Genomic DNA, 19,641 nt, shown 5'->3' with positions numbered 1-19,641 from the left:
AGTTTTTTTCTTTTATTAAAAAAGCAAAAACGCAAGAAGAATTAAAACTCAATAAAACAAATACACTCATTAATAAACATATATTTATTACATAACATACCAAAATTCTTCCGTATAAACAAGATCATAAAAAGAAAAAGAAAACATTATCAGATTGCGCCCTTAATATTTAGTCCACAAGCCTTTATTTGCGATTACCTGGCGGCACCTTTGAGGCATGGAAGAAATTAAATTGTCAATTATATCTTGATCAATATTTTTCCATATATTTTTAATTTCTTCAAAAATGTACTCTTGGTTTTTATAGGTTTTACTTCTAAGTTGCCTATCCACAATTTCCCACAGGTTTTCGATCGGGTTAAGATCGGGCGATTGGGCTGGCCATTTCAGAATGGCTATTTTATTTTCATTAAACCATTCTTTTATACATTTTGGATCATTGTCGTGTTGGAAAACAAAACGTAGTGGCATATTCCATTCCGCATAAGGTAGCATGACATTTTCAAGGATATATTTATACTTAAACCTATCCATAAGGCCCTCAATTTGGTAAATTGGTCCCATTTCATAGCCAGAGAAACAACCCCACACTAACACGTTGCCACCTCCTGTTTTACAGTACCTTGGATATACTTTGGGTCGTCTTTTACCTGCAATACGACGAACATATTGAACACCATCACTTTGATATAAATTAAACTTCGACTTATCACTAAAAAGTCCTTTTTCATTGCTCTGGTGTCCAGTGAGCATGTTGTTCTGCAAACAGAAGACGTGCTTTAATATTCTTCTTACTAAGAAGCGGTTTTTTGGCAGGTTTGCATGCTTTTAAGCCTGCTTTAACTAGTCTGCGCTGTATCGTTCGAGAGGAAACATTAGAGCCCCCAGTTTCAGCCAGAATTTGCTTTGCTGACAGAAAAGGATTTGCCTGGGAGATCCTTTTAATTTTTCTATCCAATTTCTTTCAAGTTTTTCTCGGTCTACCCGTCTGTTTTCGGTTAACAACTTTTCCTCTAATTCGATAGTTCTAAATGGTCCTCGACAGAACAGATTTTAAAACCCTTAGTTCTTGTTATTACGTATTGTGGTATTTCCCATCTTATACGATGCAATAATCCTTTCTTTAAGATCAATAGAAAAACTTTTACCACGAGGCATTTTTAAACAAAATATAGATTTGATACCGACCAAAACCAATGTTTACCTACTAATGGTATGAACAATATCGATCAAGTCGCTTTATTTTTGTCCATGAAAACATACAACAATTTACTAATCTCTTGCTATTCATCACAAGAGGCAAAGATTGTTTAAATACGATTAACAAAGGTATGTACTGATACTACAAAATTGTTCCTAATTATACGAGGTATACAGTCACAAAGTTTTTTAGGAATATTATAGGGTCGCTTAATTTTTGTCCGATACTGTATATTCCCAGAATAATATGACCGGACACCTATTTCAACGTTTTGTAAAACAATAAGAGAGTTTTGAGAAAAAAAAATTTGTAGAAATCGATTTTTTATTTCACAAATTTACAAATTGTCCATAAATCAATAACCAGTTAAAATTAATTTTTACAAACTTCTATATAAATTCCTGGAATGATTGAACTACACACCTATTTCAGCGTTTTTCAAAAAAAAAATAAACAAAATTTTGAGTAACAATTTTTTTAGAAAGGTCCATTTTTTTCCCAAAATTTAATGAAGTGCTCATATCTCAAAACCCAATAAAAATAAAATTCTGAAAGTTTCTACACGTATTCATGGGCTTATTCGATTGGACACATATTTCAGTGTTTTAAGAAAAAATCGTCAAGGTTTTGAAAAAACATTTTTTTTTGAAACGTCGATTTTTTTTTCAAAAATTTTACAAAATGTCCTTAACTCAAAAAACAGTGAAAATAAAATTTTCAAAATTTCTATATACCGTGGTGGCCAACAGTATGGAAACTTTTTTAATTTGTATTTTTTTTTTTAAGAAACCAGGAACTATAATAAAGTTACTCATATTGTGATAAAGTATATATAATAAATTACCTAACTTAACGTATTAATTTGAAATTAAACGTATTATAAAAAGAAAATGAAATAAAATTAATATTTTCTTGGCCAAAAGTTTGGAAACTGAAGAAAGTTATTTATATAAATTACATCTAAATCAAAATCTGCTAATATTTTGTGGCATATCCCTCCGAATTTATTACTTCTCTACATCTTCGTGGCATAGAATCGACAAGTCTTCGCACAGTCTTCACTGGAAATGGCAGCCCACTCAGTTCGCAGTATTTCCCACAGTTGAGCCTTGTTTGAAATCGAATGGTTTCGAATCTTCCTGTCCAAATGATATCATAAATTCTCTATGGGATTCAGATCTGGGGACTGTGAAGGCCAATCCATTAAAGCAATGCTCTGTTCATTTAACCAGTTTTTCACAAATTGGTACTTGTGTTTAGGGCCGTTGTCTTGCTGAAACAACCATCTCAATGGCATTTCCTCCTCAGCATAAGGCAACATGTTGTTTTCCAATATGTCTTTTTATAGAAAACGGTTCATTATTCCATCAATTTTAACCAAGGGGTCAACACCTGATCGGGAGAAACAACCCCACACCATTACGCTTCCACCACCATGTTTTACCGTAGGCATTTGGTATTTGTGGCTGTACCTTGTACCTTTTGGTCGCCGGACATAATGTCTCCCGACACTTTCAAATAATTGAATAAAAAATTGAAAAAAATATTCAATACTTTCGTCACTAAACAATACAGTATTCCACATTTGGTGAGACCCGGTAAGATGATCTCGTGCAAATTTCAAGCGATACTTTTTTTTTTTCTTTGATATTAGTGGTTTCTTTACAGCAACTCTTCCAAAAAGCCCCACTTCATTTAGCCTTCTTCTCACTATGCGAGCAGACACAGAAATCCCCATTTCACTCATTTCTCCAGAAATATTTATAGAAGTTTTCTTTGGGTCGTTCATCGATATTCTTTTCATTACCTTCATAGAACTTTCTTGGTCTTCCTTGCTTGTGGGCTACCAAAACATTTCCTCTCTCTTCAAATTTTTTAATTATTTTTGAAACAGTGCATTTTAAAATGTTAAAATTTTTACTTATTTCAATTTGTTTATAATCCTTCTGGTATAGTTCAACTATTTTACTTTTTAAATCACTAGATAAGTATTTACACTAAGGCATGATGCCTGTCTTCACTCAAACAAAATCGTACCGTTAAACAGCTTGTAGTAAACAATTATTATGATTTTATTAAAGGTTTCCTTACATTTGGCCACAGAGAAATAACTCCTCTTTCATCAAAACTAATAAACAACATTCTTTTGCTTTACCTCCATTGGAATTTCTTTACTTGCTGATAAGCTGTTTATTTATATTTTTGAGAGTTTTCGCATTTCGATATTTTCTGCATTTTTTAAAAGAGTTTAAAGTTTCCATACTTTTGGCCACCACTGTATATTCCCAGAATAATTTGACTGGACACCTATTTTAACGTTTTTAAAAAAAGTGTACAGAATTTTGAGAAAAAATATTTTTTGGAAAGGTCCAAAAATTTCACAAAATACCTATAACCCAAAAACCAGTAAAAATAAAATTCTGAAAACCTGTACACATATTCCTCGAATAATTCGACTAGACACCTATTTCAGCGTTTTTCAAAAAATTAACAGGTTTTCAAGAAAAAAAATATTTTAGAGAAACCGATTTTTTTTTCAAAAATTCAACAAAATGTCTATATATTTTAAAAACTAGTTAAAATAAAATAACTGTGCCAGAATTGATAATTTCAGTTCAGTTTTTGTGCATGTTTTAGAGTCCTGAGTATCATCTGATAGAGATCGAAACGTCGATCTATAACCAACAAAAAAAACCTACTGACTAAAATGAAATAACTCACACGTTCTTTTAGATTCGCCGTTTTAGACCGAGGCCATCAAATCGTCATTAAAAACTTGAAAAACGAGGTGACAAAGAAAGTGCAAACCCCCACGTGCGATGAGATCTTTTATGCGGGAACTGGAATGCTGTTATTAAGGGATACGGAGCATGTCACTTTATTCGATGTGCAACAAAAAAGGACTTTGGCTCAAGGTGAACAATTTTTTGGATAAGTGCGAGGAGGGTGTGATAAAGAACAACTTTTTTAATATTTTTACCGCCTAAGTGCATCAAATACCGTATACCATATTTTGTTATGCTTTTCACTATTTCTCTTCCTTTAATGTCTGTCAAAGCATTTATCCCATATAATTTTTGTTAACATTTTCTCACTATTTTAGTAAAAATCAATAAATGCCGGTACGTAGTATGGTCAAGCGATATGGCGCACATAGCTCTACTAGCTAAACATACCGTAACAGTATGCAATAGAAAACTGGACGTTTTATGTTCATTACATGAGAATACCAGAGTGAAATCCGGTGCCTGGGACGACTCTGGAGTATTTATTTACACCACCAGCAATCATATTAAGTACACCCTTACAAATGGGTAAGTCATATACGTTTTTAAGAGAAGAAATGTTAATAAATGTCACTTTTAGTGATCATGGAATAATTCGCACCCTAGACCTGCCGATTTACATCACAAGAGTTAAAGGGAGTCAAGTATTTTGCTTAGATCGCGAATGCAAATCGAGAATCTTCACTATCGATCCTACGGAGTATAAATTCAAACTGGCCCTCATCAATCACAGATATGAAGAAGTGTGATATATTTCTTCGTTGTTGTTTTAATAAAATTAACTTCTCAATATTTTTTTTAGGTGTTATATATGGTTCAAAAATCGCGGCTAGTAGGGCAATCGATAATTTCCTACTTGCAACAGAAAGGTTATCCAGAGGTGGCGTTACATTTCGTAAAAGATGATAAGACGAGGTTCACGTTAGCTCTGGAATGCGGAAACATCGAGATCGCTTTGGAGGCCGCCAAATCTTTGAACGATAAGAATTGTTGGGATCAGTTAGCGCAAGCGGCCCTATGGCAGGTAATTTATACAATTTTTTACCACGTTAAAGGGGTAATAACTAAGGGATTTGGTAGGGTAACCATCAAGTCGTAGAGATGTGCTATCAGAGGACCAAGAGTTTTGAAAAATTGTCATTTTTATATTTGATCACCGGCAATTTGGAGAAACTGAGGAAAATGACTAAGATTGCGGAAATTCGGAAGGCCAGATCGGCCCAGTATCACGGTGCTCTGCTTTTAGGTAAGTATAAAAATAATAACAATATTTACATTTATTAGTTACAAAATGTAAGCACAATCTAAAGTATATAATAACATATGAAAGAAACACCGCTGAAGCACAAGAAGTGTCAATAAGGAGCCAAATTTAGAATTTTGTCAAAATTTGGTGTGAATCAGTAATCACAGTTACATCCATGATATAATTAAGTCCAGGAATTTCAAATTAATTAAATCATTAAAAGCGTCTGTCTAATCGACATTTTTAATTTTAAATTTATTAATTTAAAAATTCTATTTTTTACTTAAGTATATAAAACTGTTTATGTTAGTCCGTCAAGGTGCGTAGTATAGTTTATAAAAACATAGGTCTGTCACCCGAATCACGAACTGTTTAGTTTTTTAAAACAATTTGCAAGGTTTCATCATTGGGAAGTATAGTAAAGAGAAAACATCTTAGTTTTGAAAATCACCACGAATTGTTGATTTAAGACTGATATAAATAGTTGTAGTTTTGGGTGAATAAACCAGTTTTGAATTCTACAATCAAGTGGTTCTTTACTCAACCTATTACGGCCAAGCCACCCTTGCCTGTAAACCTAAGGAATATCAAAGGTTTAAGGGAACCCTCCCTAAATCTTTTTAGCGTCTCTGCCATTTTAAATATATCCAGTCTTTAATTTTAGTGTTGAAAAGTTTTAATTAAGTGCTCAAGAAGCATTTTATACAATCTTGAAGAAAAGTATTTCACGCTTCTTTGGCTATGAGTTTTATTCGTTATTGTTGTATATATTGACGAATTTCGTCTTGTGTGTTATATTTGTATTTAAGTCAGTATAACTGGCGCAGATCTAAAGTTTTAGTTTGGGAAAAAATGTTCATTTGTTTGATTCGTTTTATTTTTTTAAATATAGCCGATAGCCAGAAAGTAGGCATTGAACATTAATTTGTCAAAAAAAAATAAATTTAATACAAAAAAAAAGAAAAATGTTTAAATGTAACAAAAAAAAACAGAAAATTAAACTAGGGAAACTACACTGCAATAGATTCTTGAAAGAACTCCTCCAATGAATAAAAAGCTTATTACTAAAAATTTTAAAACGAAATAACCAACATTTATTTGTATATAGCTAAAATTGAATTTTTCTGGTAAAAAACGAGTCTTGCGTCTAGTTAAGTATGTATGATCATATCTAAAGTCTTCGAACAGATCATCAGTATATACATGGAAATTAGGGTCAAATTTCATTTCTCTTAAAATACGCTTCTTCAACTATCTGGCACTTTCCAAAGATACGTCTTATACATCTCGTATTCTATCAATTTCCACGGAAATGTCCCAAAAAAATAAGACCATATCGTATTTTCGACTGAATGAATGCATGGTAAGCTGTCATGGCTCCATCAGTACTCACACCGTGAAATTTAACCCTTAAGGCATAACTATATTTTGAAATATTTGATAAATTTCCAAGTTTTGAGAGAAAATTATTATAGGCTGCGAATGGCATGGGTAAGCTTCACTGTTGTCCATTGTATCAGATATATCGTCGCCTTGCATACAAAGGGGCGTAACTCATAATTTTAATTTTTTTGGATTTCGCCCGGAGGTTGACAAATTTGGTGTTTTCTAGCTGCTCTCAAAAGGGCGTAACTCAATATAATTTATTGCCTGGGTTATGCACGCAAACTGTTTAGGCGTATCTCATCAAGTCATTTTAAAATAGCAGACAAAAAGGCGTATCTTAGATACGCCTTTTTAATAGTATTGTTTACACTATACAATTTGGTATCTAAGGAATGTTTTTTCTATACATGGAGTGAAATTGACAGCAAAAGAGGCTCATCGGAAATATCAACATGTATCTACAAATTTTTGATGCATTACGATGAAAAAGAGGTTAAATCTGCAGATTTATTTGCCGATGGCTGTAGCGGCCAAAATAAAAATTCCATAGTCGCTATAATGTTACTATATTTTGTAAGAAGCAGCAAGAACATTAGGCAAATTCGTCTTTCATTTTTTGAGCCCTTTCATGGTCAAAGTGAAGGGAAGTCCATAGTACCATAAGTACTGCCATTTCGCGTTCAGGAAACATATTTGTTCCATCTCAGTTTATTCCGATTTTCAGATTAGCTAGGGCTAAAAATCCCTATAATGTAATTCCAATGAATTTAAACCGATTTCATAGATTTTAAAGGCTTGTCGAAAGATTTAAGAGTTTTAAGCATACGCCAAGATGATAACAGAAACCACATCAACTGGACAGAAATCTTTGAAATTAAAGTTGAAAAGGAAAGTCCAGATAATATTTTTTTAAAGTGTCTCACTGTGATGAACATTATAGAAGCCTCACATTGAAGAGAACAAACATAGATCATTTTTCCCTCGGAGAACTTAACAATGGACGACCAAAGATAACATGTCTAAAATATCAGGACCTAATTTCTTTGTGTAGTGGAGAAACTCCTGTAATTCGATCTCAGGAGCATGTGTCATTTTACAGATCTCTCCCACATGAATAAGTCCCTTTTTTTATCGTTTTATGTTATAAACAGTTCAGTTTTTTTGTTAGAGTTTTTTACTTTTGGTTTATTATGATATATTTTTTAAGTTAAAAAATTTACAAAAATGTTTACTTATTCTTATAAAGCTGATAGTGTTAAGGGCGTTAAGGAACCTAAATTAATTTTTTTGCGATAAGAATTTTTTTAAGGCCAGGCCAGGATTTCCACTTTTCATTTCTTTGAAGTACTAGGTTAATTTGAAACTTAATAAATGTGTAATTTTTCGAATAAAAGTTTGATTACCATGGGTTGTTGTTATTTTGCAAAGGGCGTAACTTTTTTAAAACAATTCGATTACAGCACACAAAAAGGCGTATCCCAATCTTTTTTTGATTTTTGGAAAAACTGGAAAACTTATCTAAAATTTCATAATAGCAAATTGTTCTAATCATAGATGCCCACATGAGCACAAAATTTAAGGAAATTCCAAATCGTGTTCTCACAGCGAGAGTGTCTCTTGGGCCAACATCTTAAAATTCTTTTCCTGTAAAATACAAATATTTCAGATACGCCCCTATGTGTGCAAGGCGACGATATGAGATGTAGAAAATTGTATTCTGTGTGAATCTTCGCTCGCTCAAATTGTAAATCAGAAAATATTTTACATTTAAGTTTTACGATTTTTGAAAAAATTGATAAAAGAGAAATTATTGGTCTGTAATTCCACACCATTTGCTTGTCACCATTTTTATATAATGGTTTAATAATAACATCTTTCATTTTTGTTTCAAACGTTGATTTATTGTTTGAAATAATCGCTTCTTGTCTTATATCACTCAGCCGATTTCTTTATTTTAATCAAGTTCTGATATTGACACATGATTTAAAATATTACTCCATCATTTTCCCATGATTTTAATAATATCTTTATATTTCCCTTAGTCATTTAAGATAACGAAAATATAAAATAAATAATTGTATTGTGTCTATTGAACTGATTAAATCTATCCTGTGTATAGAATGCTTTATGTATGTTATTTAAGGTATTTGGCTTGAAATGGAGATGCGGAAACAATATTTGTGTTTATGTTTATTTGATATACATTGTTTTAACCAATTGTTATTTTGCAAAATTTGCAAAAAATTTGGGAATTTTTGCTGCAATTTTTTAGGATTTTTGTTTTAATATTTTGAGAAATTTGTAAATTTTGAATTAAAATCAATGCGATTTATGGGACTTTTCATCTGCAATTTTTACTTGGAATTTTCGGTGACATTTTTGATTTTTTTAATTGACGAGTAAAACCAGTTGCAATGTTGCAGGATTAATTCCTAATAAAACACAATGTGATTTACAGTTTTTTTGTGGTTTTTGTATTTTGAAAACAACTATTTGTACCTTATTTTAAGAAAATATGAGCTTTTCCGAATTATAGAAAAGGTTAGTTTACAAAGGTTTTAACATAGTTTTTCAAAATCCAAATTTGACTATATATATATCTGAGAATTGCGTTCAATCAAGAGGTGTGATATCAATGACAGAATCACTCGTCATTGCGCCAGGTTTGTAATTTAAAACCCAAAACTTTCATTTTTGAACGGTCATTCAGTTACAATTTCTACCATATAATTTCAGATCTTTTTTTCAGTCGATAAGCATTACTTTAAATTATAATTAATAAATAGGGCGATATGTTTTCTTAATTTCGTTAATAAATCTTTTTATTTATGTCTTTTAGGTGTAATTTCGCATGCGTTAATGTTTGTACCTTAATACTCGCAATTTATCTTCATTTATAATTTGTCCAATTTTCAATAATACAATTGCCACGGTCCAAACACCAATTTATTTGGGTCACCTAGATTACGAAAACACCGGGTTATAACAGGATCCGAGCAGAACTAAGGGAATGAGAGCACTTTGAAAATCCTGAAAAAGTCGTTTTCGACGTCCGTTTTTGAGGCCAAAAATGGGCATCAAAAATGCCATATCTCAGCTATTAGAAGAGCTACGACCTTGCGGATGGTCTCGTTGAATTTAGAATCACGAAACTAAGACAAAACCGTTGGAATTTTCCCGATAGCTCCCATAGGAGCCGATATATCAACCTTCAAAGTTTGGGTTTTTTCATTTTTCGGGTATACCCCCCCGTATCGATTTTTTTCACCAAAAATTCATTTTTTTCGAAATCAAACTAAGTATACCAGCGTCTTATTTGGGTCACCTAGAATACGAAAACACCAGGTTCTAACAGGATCCGAGCAGAACTAAGGGAATGAGAGCACTTTGAAAATCCTGAAAAAGTCGTTTTCGACGTCCGTTTTTGAGGCCAAAAATGGGCATCAAAAATGCCATATCTCAGCTATTAGAAGAGCTACGACCTTGCGGATGGTCTCGTTGGATTTAGAATCACGAAACTAAGACAAAACCGTTGGAATTTTCCCGATAGCTCCCATAGGAGCCGATATATCAACCTTCAAAGTTTGGGTTTTTTCATTTTTCGGGTATACCCCCCCGTATCGATTTTTTTCACCAAAAATTCATTTTTTTCGAAATCAAACTAAGTATACCAGCGTCTTATTTGGGTCACCTAGAATACGAAAACACCAGGTTCTAACAGGATCCGAGCAGAACTAAGGGAATGAGAGCACTTTGAAAATCCTGAAAAAGTCGTTTTCGACGTCCGTTTTTGAGGCCAAAAATGGGCATCAAAAATGCCATATCTCAGCTATTAGAAGAGCTACGACCTTGCGGATGGTCTCGTTGGATTTAGAATAACGAAACTAAGACAAAACCGTTGGAATTTTCCCGATAGCTCTCATAGAAGTCGAGATATCGACCTTCAAAGTTTGGGTTTTTTCATTTTTCGGGTATACCCCCCCGTATCGAATTTTTTCACCAAAAATTCATTTTTTTCGAAATCAAACTAAGTATACCAGCGTCTTATTTGGGTCACCTAGATTACGAAAACACCGGGTTATAACAGGATCCGAGCAGAACTAAGGGAATGAGAGCACTTTGAAAATCCTGAAAAAGTCGTTTTCGACGTCCGTTTTTGAGGCCAAAAATGGGCATCAAAAATGCCATATCTCAGCTATTAGAAGAGCTACGACCTTGCGGATGGTCTCGTTGGATTTAGAATGACGAAACTAAGACAAAACCGTTGGAATTTTCCCGATAGCTCCCATAGGAGCCGATATATCAACCTTCAAAGTTTGGGTTTTTTCATTTTTCGGGTATACCCCCCCGTATCGATTTTTTTCACCAAAAATTCATTTTTTTCGAAATCAAACTAAGTATACCAGCGTCTTATTTGGGTCACCTAGATTACGAAAACACCGGGTTATAACAGGATCCGAGCAGAACTGAGGAAATGAGAGCACTTTGAAAATCCTGAAAAAGTCGTTTTCGACGTCCGTTTTTGAGGCCAAAAATGGGCATCAAAAATGCCATATCTCAGCTATTAGAAGAGCTACGACCTTGCGGATGGTCTCGTTGGATTTAGAATGACGAAACTAAGACAAAACCGTTGGAATTTTCCCGATAGCTACCATAGAAGTCGAGATATCAACCTTCAAAGTTTGGGTTTTTTCATTTTTCGGGTATACCCCCCCGTATCGATTTTTTTCACCAAAAATTCATTTTTTTCGAAATCAAACTAAGTATACCAGCGTCTTATTTGGGTCACCTAGATTACGAAAACACCGGGTTATAACAGGATCCGAGCAGAACTGAGGGAATGAGAGCACTTTGAAAATCCTGAAAAAGTCGTTTTCGACGTCCGTTTTTGAGGCCAAAAATAGACATCAAAAATGCCATATCTCAGCTATTAGAAGAGCTACGACCTTGCGGATGGTCTCGTTGGATTTAGAATGACGAAACTAAGACAAAACCGTTGGAATTTTCCCGATAGCTCCCATAGGAGCCGATATATCGACCTTCAAAGTTTGGGTTTTTTCATTTTTCGGGTATACGCCCCCGTATCGAATTTTTTCACCAAAAATTCATTTTTTTCGAAATCAAACTAAGTATACCAGCGTCTTATTTGGGTCACCTAGAATACGAAAACACCAGGTTCTAACAGGATCCGAGCAGAACTAAGGGAATGAGAGCACTTTGAAAATCCTGAAAAAGTCGTTTTCGACGTCCGTTTTTGAGGCCAAAAATGGGCATCAAAAATGCCATATCTCAGCTATTAGAAAAGCTACGACCTTGCGGATGGTCTCGTTGGATTTAGAATGACGAAACTAAGACAAAACCGTTGGAATTTTCCCGATAGCTACCATAGAAGTTGAGATATCGACCTTCAAAGTTTGGGTTTTTTCATTTTTCAGGTATACCCCCCCCGTATCGATTTTTTTCACCAAAAATTCATTTTTTTCGAAATCAAACTAAGTATACCAGCGTCTTATTTGGGTCACCTAGATTACGAAAACACCGGGTTATAACAGGATCCGAGCAGAACTAAGGGAATGAGAGCACTTTGAAAATCCTGAAAAAGTCGTTTTCGACGTCCGTTTTTGAGGCCAAAAATGGGCATCAAAAATGCCATATCTCAGCTATTAGAAGAGCTACGACCTTGCGGATGGTCTCGTTGGATTTAGAATGACGAAACTAAGACAAAACCGTTGGAATTTTCCCGATAGCTCCCATAGAAGTCGAGATATCGACCTTCAAAGTTTGGGTTTTTTCATTTTTCGGGTATACCCCCCCGTATCGAATTTTTTCACCAAAAATTCATTTTTTTCGAAATCAAACTAAATATACCAGCGTCTTATTTGGGTCACCTAGATTACGAAAACACCGGGTTATAACAGGATCCGAGCAGAACTAAGGGAATGAGAGCACTTTGAAAATCCTGAAAAAGTCGTTTTCGACGTCCGTTTTTGAGGCCAAAAATGGGCATCAAAAATGCCATATCTCAGCTATTAGAAGAGCTACGACCTTGCGGATGGTCTCGTTGGATTTAGAATGACGAAACTAAGACAAAACCGTTGGAATTTTCCCGATAGCTCCCATAGAAGTCGAGATATCGACCTTCAAAGTTTGGGTTTTTTCATTTTTCGGGTATACCCCCACGTATCGAATTTTTTCACCAAAAATTCATTTTTTTCGAAATCAAACTAAGTATACCAGCGTCTTATTTGGGTAACCTAGATTACGAAAACACCGGGTTATAACAGGATCCGAGCAGAACTAAGGGAATGAGAGCACTTTGAAAATCCTGAAAAAGTCTTTTTAGACGTCCGTTTTTGAGGCCAAAAATGGGCATCAAAAATGCCATATCTCAGCTATTAGAAGAGCTACGACCTTGCGGATGGTCTCGTTGGATTTAGAATGACGAAACTAAGACAAAACCGTTGGAATTTTCCCGATAGCTACCATAGAAGTCGAGATATCGACCTTCAAAGTTTGGGTTTTTTCATTTTTCGGGTATACCCCCCCGTATCGAATTTTTTCACCAAAAATTCATTTTTTTCGAAATCAAACTAAATATACCAGCGTCTTATTTGGGTCACCTAGATTACGAAAACACCGGGTTATAACAGGATCCGAGCAGAACTAAGGGAATGAGAGCACTTTGAAAATCCTGAAAAAGTCGTTTTCGACGTCCGTTTTTGAGGCCAAAAATGGGCATCAAAAATGCCATGTCTCAGCTATTAGAAGAGCTACGACCTTGCGGATGGTCTCGTTGGATTTAGAATCACGAAACTAAGACAAAACCGTTGGAATTTTCCCGATAGCTCCCATAGGAGCCGATATATCAACCTTCAAAGTTTGGTTTTTTTCATTTTTCGGTCAGGTTTCTTTTGACCTGAAATTCTTATTAACTCTTTTGCTAAATAATTACGCGAAGTCTTCTTCTGATAGTTTCGACAGAAACCCTACGGCTTGCTAAAGTTGTACTTGAACCTCTGGATGGGAACGTACATTTTAATATATACAATCCTCCTTTTAGGCGATTTTGCTGAGCGAGTTAAAGTCCTTAAAACGACGAACCAATTATCGCTCGCATATTTAACCGCCGCCACCCACGGAATGGCCGAGGAGGCCGAACAGCTAAGAGAGGAAATCGGTGACGTTAAAAAATTGCCTGACGTCGATCCGAAGGCGACAATATTGAAACCTCCCTTACCCATTCAGCAAGCTGAGAGCAATTGGCCTTTATTGACCGTCAGCAGGGTAAGTTGTTTACTCTTATGTTTTAGCAATAATTTGGTTACTTCCCATAAACATGGTTTGTTACATTTAGTTCGCATCAAATTAATTTCGATGCACGTAACATACATAATATGTATTGATGTCTGACTTAACTTATTTTATAAATTTAGTTAAAGAACAAAACGCAAATAAACAAATCAAACTTGGCCGACACAAAGCAACATACCGTCTTCGCCCTAAGAGAGATTCACAACTCAAAAAACATAGTTTTGAGAACAGTGAAATTGAAGAATTAAATTCACTTGAGATATTCATATTGAGTTTCTATAACTTATATAATAGTTGAGTAACGTTAGTAAATATATTTAGTTTTATGTTATTGGTGCAGTAACTTGTTAAAAAATATAGTTTTTTGGAGTTTCTAGTCAAAAAATATATACATCTATATTGTGACACAAATTAAGCTAGCTAAATATCTACAGAAAAAAACTTTTAGAAAAAGTTTATTTTTTTATTACAAAGGATTATTTAATGCTTAGTTAACTTTTGTAGGCTTTTTGTAGAGTATTTTTGTTTTCTGCATAGATCTATTTGCTTAAACTTTTCATTTTTATAGGATATTTTATAGTATAGAGTGGTAGGTTTTTCTTGGTTTAATTTAAGAACCTTTACGTCGGTAATCTTTAAGAATTTAGAGCCTGTCATGTCTATCTCTCGACACACAATGTTTTATTTTAAGTGAATTAAAACTTCGATGACCGAATTCATTTACATGATACGGTTCTTTCTTTTTTCTGCTGTATGAATATTTTGTGCGTACTGACTAGGAACGTAAATAGGACTAAATTTTAAAACTTTTCTTTAAAACCTTTTCAATAGTTGAATTATCAGAATCTCCTTCACTCTATGCGATTATATCCCCTGACTATATATTTATGAGTTATTGGGCGTAGTTTAAGGCGTATTTTATGCGTATTATACGGGAAAATCAATTTTGATTTCTAATAAAAAACGGATACAATTCCTTGAGGAACAGGAATAACTGCTTGCAGATCATAAACTGACACATTGTAACTGGGACCAGCTTTTTCATTTTCCTGGTCTTTTCTTTTCTTGACAAATCTTTTTTTTCTAAATGTGATAAATACTTAATTTCCCACTTTCGGAAGCATCTCCTCAGGCAATTTCATAAGCATTACACAACTCGCGACGATTTTTTCTGGTAATAAAAAATGTAGTTTAAAATTAAAACTTTTTGAGATCACTAAATTTACGTGAGGTAATAGAGTTTTGTAATTTTTGTTTTGATATCCTATAGTAGTTTGCTTTGCGAAGGTAATGATTGTCAATACGTAGAATTTAGTGTTAATATGGTCACAAACTCCGGCTTTAATGGATACATCAATTTTTTATGGCTTTTATGTTCACCTTTTAACTCTACTTCTTGAAATCCTTTCTCAACTGTTGAAGACTGTTTTTGTAATTCGGTTATTAAGATCTTTATTCACGTATTTTTGTAATTCAGATCTTGAGATGTATGCTTGTCCTTAGTTTCACAACTTCCTCGCTTTATTGCTTAATCATTCTTCTCTATCAGTGCTAATGTCTTCTTGTCTCTTTTTTAGGCTTGAGAATTTGAGTATCTACCGCTTGAGGAGCTGTATCTTGAACGTTTGGAATTTTAATATTCGCTATTGAAATGTTTGCTGTATAAGAATTGACAAGTTTACTTTCTGACAATTATATATTTTTTCCTTAATTTTTTTGATTCTTGATTGCCTGCTTATTAACCATTAACAAATCGAGTGTCTACTATCTGGCCAACAATGTTTGAGGTCGATACTGCAACTTGAATTATTACTACAACCCGAACAGGAAGTATTACTTGATCTAGTATCACTAGTATAAGATTAATAGTTAATTCATTTAATCTCTAACCAAGAGTTCAAGATTTGAAGGTCGTTTTTCAGTTATGGTGAAAAGTCAAAGTGAAGTGTTAGGTTTGTTATTATCTTTATCCGTGACCGTATGACAGTTCGTATTGCAGTCAATATGAGGTGCAGCATTTTCATTTTCTACGAACTGTATTTCAGATACTTTTAAAATTCCGTCTCCTAAAAATCAAAGAACCATTATTAAGTTAATAATGTTATATAATTATAATATCAGCTGACCTGGATTCGATACTTGATTTGTTTAAACAAAAAAAACGGTCATATTTTAAATAAAGAACATCAGATTATTTTGAAATTATTGGCATCGGTTTTAATAAACAGTAATATTTAAGGAATAGGACAATTAAATTTAAATATTGACACAACTCAAAATGCAACAGTATTTTAATAATTATAATTATCAGATATGTCTAATAATAGACTCCTTGATGAATCTTGACGTGCTCACTGTTAAAAGTGACATTGTGATAGAATACTTGCTGTAATAACCTTCGCAATAGAAAATTGCCTCATTGCCATCTCACGATAAATACTTAAAACGTAGAAGTGACGCTTAATGCAAGATAAAACAACATATTATATAATAACAGTTTTTGAGTCGTGACACTTTTTTAACAGGGGTGTGATGTGTCATTCATTTCCAACCAGAGTCAAGGGGCGGCAAATTTATATGGTTGTCAATTAAATTATGTCAAACGGGACGTGCACGAAACTTTATTTGGTATATGAACTATTGTAAATAAAAATATACAACTTTATTTGGGATACTTTTCGATAAAAGTGCTTGATCATTGTTGCACACAGTATATGTATGTACTCTGGGTTTTTTTATAGAGTTACTTTGAAAACACGGCTGCCCAAACCACTTCGAGCAAACTAGTCGCCGAACCGGTTGCCGCGGAAACCATGAAAGAAGTCGAGGGATGGGGAGACGACGATGACGAAATGGCGGATGCGGGTAATTATTGTTTTAACACAAAATTACTAACCCAGATGTAAAAGTCTTCAGACAAACAGCACCGGAACTTTCTAACTCGATAGACATAAAAATAGATAAGAAAAAATATAGAGAGAAAGTTTCTTTCTATGCGAGATTAGCACTCGTTAACCGTTTCTCTATGTCATTCGGCGTCGTTCGACTCTATGCATTCTTATACCATCCAATCTACAAACATTAGCCACAGCCAACAATTCAAATTAATGATATCAATGTCAATTATTACGGAAATATCATTGGTCATTATCGATCTTTTAAGTTACGTATGCTTTTTATTGTTTCTGTTTTCATCTGATATCCAAATTTTACGAAGAGAAAAGATTTCTTATAGTTCTATTATTGGTTTTTGAAGTAGATTTTCCTACAAAGGATATCAATAAGACAACGAATTTAATGATGGATCTCCCTATTATAGCTTATTATCCTTTCTTGTTTTTTAATTTAAATGTATTTACTATTAAATTTATAGGTTAATATTAGTGTTATAATATAAATTTAATATAATATTGCTATTAGTTTCTTAGATTTTGCCTTAGAAATGGAAGAGGAAGAACAAACGATTGAATTAGTAATAGAAAGAAGACGATTATACGTGGTGTTACAAATTAAGAGCGTATTGCTGGAGTCAAAATAAGACTTGGTTTCCTATAAACATATGTCCTAAAATGAATATCGATTATTTGAAACCATAACCACAGTTATGCGTCAAATCTTTAATTTTCCGTCCCAAAAATGGTGTAAATCCAATTTTAGGGGACGATTTCGGTGGAGCTTATCCTTCTGATGGCCCCTATGTTATATTTCGGATAAAAAAAATAAAAATCTAACAACACCATTTAGTTAACCATGAAAAAATCTAAAATATTCGCATTTGCATTTTTTCGCTATAATTAAGCGTTTTCGAGAAAATCGCTGATAAACGAACAGGGAGCATTATTAAACCCGATTAAACTATGAAATTAGAAAAAACGTCGAAGTCGGGCGGGACTACTTTAATTTTTGTCAAATCAAATTAATTTTATCGAAATAATGCAAAAAACGCTAATTTTAGAGGCATGGCTAATCAGATGATGTTCTAGAGTTTTAAATTTCTTATTGGTTACATAAGATATGGGCCATCATAACTCCCTTGAATCCTTGCCTAAAAAGGGTTTACACCAATTTTCAGACAGAAAACGTCAAAAGGACCCAAAAAACTGGCAATTTGCAGATTTTCAAAAGATTAGTCTTATTTTAACTTCAACAATACGCTGTTAAAATATTTGCCCCGAACACCTTGTATACAAAGTACAATTTCCAAAATTTGTATAGAGTAATAAAACTCATTTTATTCCCCTCAGTGGAATTTATATGACCTCATAAACTTAATGATCGTTTTAAACCTGAAAAAAGTAGTTTGTAGTCGATTTTCAAACCTGCTACAAAAACGTCCCGTCCCCACAAGAAAGATAACTATATCTCTTTTGCAATTTACTAAAAAGAGACGAAAGTAATAGAAAGACCATACAACCTCTTTCTATATTTCTATTCTAAAGGCTGTCAATGGCAATCCGAACTCTACCCGGTCGCAACCAGTTGAGACATGAAATTTTGTTCCTATCGAGTTAACAAAGTTCGCTCGCAGATTACTTTTACTACTTATTTGATATAATTCGGGTGATGTTACAAAACGATTTAATTCACTATACAATTAACGCATTTAATTTAACAAATTTTGCATTTGGGTTGTGATTAATTTGGGATACTAATAATTCGCGATGTAACGAAATAATCATTTTAGAAGAGAAAACGATCGAAAAAAGAAACTCCGAAAGTGGCGAGGCGGGTTGGGACGTAGAAGACGCAGATTTAGATATACCCGAACTGGGACCGAGCGCCGTTGCCGAAACTACTGACCCTTACATTCACTTACCTTCCCCGGGTAAGTTCTCCACGAATTTTTCTCCCCATTTCGGTTAATTTTTCGCGTGTGTTTTTAGGTCCCTCGCCGAAAACGATGTGGACGAAAAACTCGCAGCTGGCCGCCGACCACATTTTGGCCGGCTCTTTCGAATCGGCCGCGCGTTTATTGCACGATCAGGTCGGCGTGGTGAATTTCAAACCGTACGAGTCGTTGTTCATGCATTTGTACAGCGGTTCGAGGACGGTGGCCGGTCATTTGGCTAATTTGCCCCCAATATTCACGTATCCGCTGAGGAATTGGAAGGAAGCCACCATGAAGACCGGACTGCCGGCGGTCGGGGTGAAAATGAACGATTTGGTGGCCAAATTACAGGTAATTTATTTGTTATTCGCGGTTCTATTGTGTGTTAAAAAAGGCGCGGACCTCCGTAATTATTCATGAACGCGCCTTTTTATCAAAAAAGTGTCCCAAATAAAAATTATGTATCTTTCTTAGATCTACTTTAGGAAGATTACTTTGCATATACTGGGTGTCCCAAATTCAAGCCTCACTATTAGGTTCTCATTAGCAAGAAGAGATACGAGGTTGGTTAAATTGAGGCAAAGTTGCGGAATTTGGTGCTCATTAAAACGCCCTTTTGAAATTTCAAAAATTTCGAATACTTCCGAAGATATTTGGAAAAAAACGAATTTTGGCGATTTCATTTTTATTTTTTTCGACTCTATTTGAATAGATATAACAAAATAAATTACTCATTCTCATTGCTACTTTCTCTATATTACAAAATGGTGTCGTCAGATTTTCAAGTTTGTTTTTTTAAATACGGCCCTGAATTTTTCATTACGGATTTTAAGAGCCCTTTATGTTCCTAAACCAATGTATCGTAATTTTATATTAATGGATA

General features: G+C 34.0%; 1 protein-coding gene across 1 annotated transcript in view; it reads left to right on the top strand.

Annotated features, from left to right (window-relative positions):
* LOC126740180 (coatomer subunit alpha) overlaps nt 1-19,641 on the top strand; it is a 48,552-nt gene that overhangs the window by 14,027 nt on the left and 14,884 nt on the right. Inside the window, exons 7-15 of the mRNA XM_050446111.1 lie at nt 3,935-4,116; nt 4,305-4,515; nt 4,568-4,730; nt 4,790-5,011; nt 5,068-5,233; nt 13,680-13,903; nt 16,672-16,795; nt 18,615-18,755; nt 18,814-19,109. Coding sequence (XP_050302068.1) covers nt 3,935-4,116; nt 4,305-4,515; nt 4,568-4,730; nt 4,790-5,011; nt 5,068-5,233; nt 13,680-13,903; nt 16,672-16,795; nt 18,615-18,755; nt 18,814-19,109 — 1,729 coding nt within the window. The remainder of the gene's footprint in view (nt 1-3,934; nt 4,117-4,304; nt 4,516-4,567; nt 4,731-4,789; nt 5,012-5,067; nt 5,234-13,679; nt 13,904-16,671; nt 16,796-18,614; nt 18,756-18,813; nt 19,110-19,641) is intronic.

This window comes from Anthonomus grandis, chromosome 9 (assembly GCF_022605725.1).
Source record: "Anthonomus grandis grandis chromosome 9, icAntGran1.3, whole genome shotgun sequence".
NCBI classification, from domain to species: domain Eukaryota; kingdom Metazoa; phylum Arthropoda; class Insecta; order Coleoptera; family Curculionidae; genus Anthonomus; species Anthonomus grandis.
This window is presented reverse-complemented; position numbering and strand designations above follow the sequence as displayed.